Raw genomic sequence first — 6,062 nt, forward strand, 5'->3', positions numbered from 1 at the left:
ATTTAAAAATACATCTCTCTGAACCTCCACAGTTTGATGTTTTAAGTTCTTCTGAACAAACTTATGAACACACTAAAATACACAGCTTGCTGTTCAGGCAGTGCTTTTATTTGTTCTTAAAACTCTTCACCCTCCTCCTCTCCCTCACCCTCAACAGAGTCCATTCCCACCTCCTCATAATCCTTTTCCAGAGCCGCCATGTCCTCTCTGGCCTCGGAGAACTCCCCCTCCTCCATCCCCTCACCCACATACCAGTGAACGAAGGCGCGCTTGGCGTACATCAGGTCAAACTTGTGGTCAAGTCGAGCCCACGCCTCTGCGATGGCGGTGGTGTTGCTCAGCATGCACACAGCCCTCTGGACTTTAGCCAGGTCTCCACCGGGGACTACAGTGGGCGCCTGGTAGTTGATACCCACCTTGAAACCAGTAGGGCACCAGTCTACAAACTGGATGGTGCGCTTGGTCTTAATGGTAGCGATGGCAGCGTTGACATCTTTGGGCACCACATCACCACGGTACAAGAGGCAGCACGCCATATATTTGCCGTGGCGAGGATCACATTTCACCATCTGGTTAGACGGCTCAAAGCAGGCGTTGGTAATCTCTGCCACCGTTAACTGCTCGTGGTATGCCTTCTCCGCAGAGATGACGGGAGCGTATGTGGCCAGAGGGAAGTGGATACGGGGATATGGCACCAGGTTGGTCTGGAACTCCGCAAGATCAACGTTAAGAGCGCCGTCGAAACGAAGGGAGGCAGTGATGGAGGACACAATCTGACTCATGAGCCTGTTCAGGTTGGTGTAGGTGGGACGCTCGATATCCAGGTTCCTACGACAGATATCATAGATGGCCTCGTTATCCACCATGAAGGCGCAGTCAGAGTGCTCTAAGGTGGTGTGGGTGGTTAGGATGGAGTTGTAGGGCTCCACCACAGCAGTGGACACCTGAGGGGCAGGGTAGATGGAGTACTCCAGCTTGGACTTCTTGCCGTAGTCGACAGAGAGACGCTCCATCAGCAGGGAGGTGAAACCCGAGCCGGTACCACCTCCGAAGCTGTGGAAGACCAGGAAGCCCTGAAGGCCGGTACACTGGTCAGCCTGAGGACAGAGGAGCAGACATTGATCCACATTAGAAACACAGTGATATAATTTAGATGACTGAAACCTGGAGTGTAAAATAGAGCAGGGACCAATCAATTTATCAGTAATTAAAACATAGAAATACAATTTTATTTGACCTGACCCAAACCTCAATCAACGCTTAGATCAATGTATTCATGACTATGAGTGTGAACATGAACATGGCGTTTGGTGTGGCCAGATCTTATTCTAACTTAAAATAACATTATCAGGCTTGTCTTTTATATTTGAAAAGACAAATGTTGCTAGCAGATTTTAGCAGCCGTGTAAAGTAGGCACTTATTCTGTGAGCTGGCCAAAATACAAAATGAAGCTTTGCGGTTGTTTGGTAACATTAAACTTCCTGTTCATCGTTGTCTATAATGTTATATCAAAGACAATGCCTTCAAGTGATGAACAACATTCTGCTAGCTTGACAGTTCTGTTTGCAGATCAGGGATAAAAGTTAGGTAGAGGAGAAAGGGATTTATGATGCTCACATCATTTGAAAAAAAAGAAAATCTTAGCATTTATAGATAATAATTGTGTGCCCTCTGGTGGTGCAAAGGTGAACTGCATAATGAGATTGTATGAGTGTGAGATGATATAAATCATATACAGCTGTCACTTTCTTGATACACCACTTCTTGGTAATTGTTGTCCCCAGGATTTCTGTGACCCCCCTCTGCTCTGAATTTACCCACCAGCTTGCGGATCCTGTCAAGCACCAGGTCAATGATCTCTTTGCCGATGGTGTAGTGTCCACGGGCGTAGTTGTTGGCAGCATCCTCCTTACCAGTGATCAACTGCTCAGGGTGAAAGAGCTGGCGGTAGGTACCAGTCCGCACCTCGTCTGAAGAGAAAGGTTCATTCTTAAATTATTCAGTGGTTTTGACTTACTGAAATCAAACAGTAACTGTGGTATTTAATCAGGAGTTTACCGATGACGGTGGGCTCCAGGTCCACAAAAACAGCTCTGGGGACATGCTTTCCAGCACCAGTCTCACTGAAGAAGGTACTGAAGGAATCGTCTCCTCCTCCAATGGTCTTGTCGCTGGGCATCTGTCCGTCAGGCTGGATCCCATGCTCCAAGCAGTAAAGCTCCCAGCAGGCATTGCCAATCTGGACACCAGCCTGGCCCACGTGCACTGAGATACACTCACGCTGGAGGAAAACAGGACATTTATGACTTCAGGCTAGTTCATACTGATCAGATGCTCAGATTTCTAAACATATTGAAAAACAGCGACTAACAGTGGATCTTAAGTAAATAACATTATGATTAAATAACCTGATAAATGCTGCACATTAATTAATTTACACTCTAAATAAACAGAGGTAGACTTAAGACAACTTGGCAGATGTTAGTGGATACTGAAAATCATTTTACTTCAATGGCCACATCTGGTTCTTATTTGTGTTTTTTTGTGAAACAGTGAGTAGATGTGTTTGTTTTTTCCTTAATGCTACAAATATCACAAATCTGCCTCAGGGGACTTAACAATTAGCCCCTGGATTTGAATCAAGAAAAACTCCCTAAACCTCAAGAAGAACAACAGAGGAAGGATCTGTGTTTTTTTCTACTTTCATTTATTATTCTATCAGTTTTATTTTCTTATCTTATATCTTCTTAACATAGTTTTAAGTCAAACTTTTATTAAACTTCATCTTGGTTATTTCATTTTTTTTTCTTTTGTATGTATAAAAAATGTTTAACCTTGTCTTTTATTGTAACTTTTAATACATCTTTTCTCTTATTATATCTTATTTTAATTGTTAATTTAATTTATCTAACTTAACTAAACACTATTATCTTTTTCTTTTCTCCTGCATGAATTGGTCTCAATTTTTGTCTTTTAATTTGTCCTCCCATCGTTTGAATTATTTTTCTTTATGTTGTCACTTCTGTCTTGTCATCTGCTTGTCAGTCAACTTTAAAACACTTTGAACTACAGTAGCCTTTATCAAAGGTGCTATGTCTGATTGATTGATTAATTGATTTTGGGTCTAAGTGACTAATTGATACTGTACTGAGAGAGGGAGCTTAGCCTTCAAGTCACTTAACTTTAGATGCAAAAAAAACTGATGTTGAAAAATACCAAAAATGTCCCTTTAAAGCAGCTTTAAAGGTACATTTTTTAAGCTATACCTTCCCTTTAAACACCAAAAACAGGTCCAAGCTAGGCTTAATTGATCAGAAATTAAACTTGGTTTTATGCTCTATAACTCTCCAGTTAACCTAAACCAAAATGTGACAATTAATACTAATGAGGGCTGCTATGTATTTTCATTCTTTAGACCTGTTTCAATCAATACAAAGACAACCTCACATTACTTGGCTACCATGTTTCTTTTGGCTGTGAGGTGTGAAGATAACGAAGACTGACGTAATAGCCATGAAACCGGTTTTAACCATATTCCCGCCGCTGAGGATGCGTTATTTGAGTGACGTCTAACTTTAAAGCCAGTAATTTACATATAACATAATTAACACTGAAAAACCAAAAACACCATCAAGCTATGCTTAATTTTTAAATTCAGCGAACATAAAACTGCTGTATTCTTTGACTTCGCTTTACGTTTCTTTCGGTTAACGTCACAGTGTGTTAACTCTATGTGCTAACCTACCGTTAGCTTTAACTTTAATGCCAAAGGTTCTTCAAATAAAACCCTACTAATTTAGTGAATTGATAGTTAGGTTAAAATTAATGTGGACTTCTGTTAAGATTTAGGACTACTTAAGACCACTTTATATACTCACCATGTTTCTCAACGATCTGTGAAGATAAGGAAAACCGTTATTTGTCGGGAATTTGATCTGACTCTAGTCGCTGCTAACGCCGGTTAGCTTGAATAATGGTTTTTGGTCGTTTTTTTTTTTTTTACACCGGCCGAGGTTTTTATAGTCAGATCCTCTGAAAAGGCGCTGATGGATCTGATTGGCTGGCAGTTACAAGAGCTATTTTCCTATTGGCTAGATTAAAACAGTCTATCTATCAAGCCTAACTGTTTCTGTTGCTATGACAACCATTCTTCTTACTCTCCAACCGCCTCCAACACATCTTCATAAAGTTAAAAGTGGATGACCGTTACTCTCATTTCAGTCACATCAGCAAACACTGTTTCAAGCAGGTTTATCCTCCTTCATGGTGTTACAACACTGAAAACCATTAGTCATGCCACAGCTTCTGTTTTATTGTTCACATTTACAGAATTGAATGTGTGAGTACAGCGTTTATACAGAAAGCCTACTTGTCCATACAGCAAACAGACATATAACACATCTCCTCACACTATATACAGGTTGAAGCCATGATAAAGCCCAGGCCACTTGCACACTTGGCATAATACTCAGTGACTCACAGTTCATGACAAGCTGATGGACTCTAGATGTTCAGTAATGTGATAGATAACAGTACTGTACATGTACTGTATTGTTGTTACCAGAATGGTGTTTACCACAGAGAGGGCAGCTAATGAGGGGAGAATGGGTAAATTCAGGATTGTCTGAAGCGAATCTGAAGTTTGAATCTGAACCTTTCCATTTTCAGACACAATAACTGCCTCATTTATCAATAATTTCACTGATACAATTTTGACTTTGGACTGTGTCTTTGTTTGGTTTGTTTTTGAAAAAATGAAGATGATGTTTTTGTAGAATAATGATCACTAGTTCGTCAGCAGCACCATGCTGGTCCTGAGATTAAGTGTTTCAGGTGGAGTTTGTCACAGCCACTTCACAATAACTGGCATGTTAGGTCATTTGAGAGCTAGGAGAAGAAAAAAAAAAGGTTTGTGAGTCTATGAATATGCAAGTTATTAGAAAATTCATTTCTAATGGGGTAAACAGTCAGTAAGATGGTTTGGCTGATGATTTCCAGTGCCTTTTCATGAAGAGATCCTGCTCACAGATCTTCTTAAAAATATTAATACAAATGCAGACAGACCTTAGAAATAAGATCCAACACTGTTTAAAGCCAGGACTCATTTAAAACATGATAATACTGTAAATTACTTGAGCAAATTCAATTAAAATAGCTCAGTTGGCCCCTATGACACTTTCAACAACACATCTGACCCTCAGCACTGTGGAAATGACAATATCTCATTTTTACTTTCAAATTCAAGTGAGATCTTTCTCCTTTGCATCTTTGTACGTACTTTACAGATGTTGTAGACAATTTGGCAACCATTTCTGTTAAAACAAAAACACTTGTTTGTTACCCAATTGCATCACACCTTTTGGAAACTGCAGCCTGTGAGCTATTAATTTCAGGCTTAATTAGATTACAAAAATATAAACTCAACGTAATATGAATTGCCCATTCAAACAGTGTTTAAAACAGCTTGACAGATCTTTAAATCCCATGTTATAGAAAAAAAATGGATTACTGTTGGAAGCCTTACTTAAAATTGGTAGACGCTTTAAGTTTATTTATCTTCATAACACACAACACTCCTGCATCCAGATTTAGAGTTTTGAACAGAAGACACTGAATTAACAAAGTCTTGCAGTAGTGTTCATGAAATACAAGTTATAATAAATTGTGAATTTGTAAGTCAACCAATATTAATCTTTTCTTTAATACATTTGCTTTGTTCTGACTGGGCTGTGTAGTGAATACTGAGGATTTAAAACACCTTCTGCTCCTCGAGAATGTCTAGAAAGACTTTAAAAATCAACTGGAGCTGTTAATCATTACTGATAGCAGCAAATCAATTGATTATCTCACTCAACATTTCTGCAAGGTCTTATAGAGTAATATAATTTAAATTGTTGAATCTATATTCATCTTTGGTGGTTAAAGTACAGTAAAAAATCAAACACAAAAATCTCACTAGAGCAGGGTTCAAATTGGTAATTAAAAAAACAAGAAAAAGATTTTTTGATAGTTTCCAGTTACTTTATAGTGTCATGTAAACCAGTGCCACCATTACAGGATG

General features: G+C 39.3%; 1 protein-coding gene across 1 annotated transcript; it reads right to left on the reverse strand.

Moving 5' to 3' along the window:
* Positions 1 to 53: 53 nt before the first annotated feature.
* LOC128376669 (tubulin alpha-1B chain-like) lies at positions 54 to 2,195 on the reverse strand. Its single transcript, XM_053336449.1, has 3 exons — positions 2,060 to 2,195; positions 1,823 to 1,971; positions 54 to 1,097 (listed from the first exon to the last, which is right to left on the reverse strand). The coding sequence occupies exons 1-3, from the start codon at positions 2,178 to 2,180 to the stop codon at positions 117 to 119; spliced, it is 1,251 nt and encodes a 416-aa protein (XP_053192424.1). The 5' UTR covers positions 2,181 to 2,195; the 3' UTR covers positions 54 to 116.
* Positions 2,196 to 6,062: the final 3,867 nt, after the last annotated feature.

This window comes from Scomber japonicus, chromosome 17 (assembly GCF_027409825.1).
Source record: "Scomber japonicus isolate fScoJap1 chromosome 17, fScoJap1.pri, whole genome shotgun sequence".
In the NCBI taxonomy this organism is placed as follows: domain Eukaryota; kingdom Metazoa; phylum Chordata; class Actinopteri; order Scombriformes; family Scombridae; genus Scomber; species Scomber japonicus.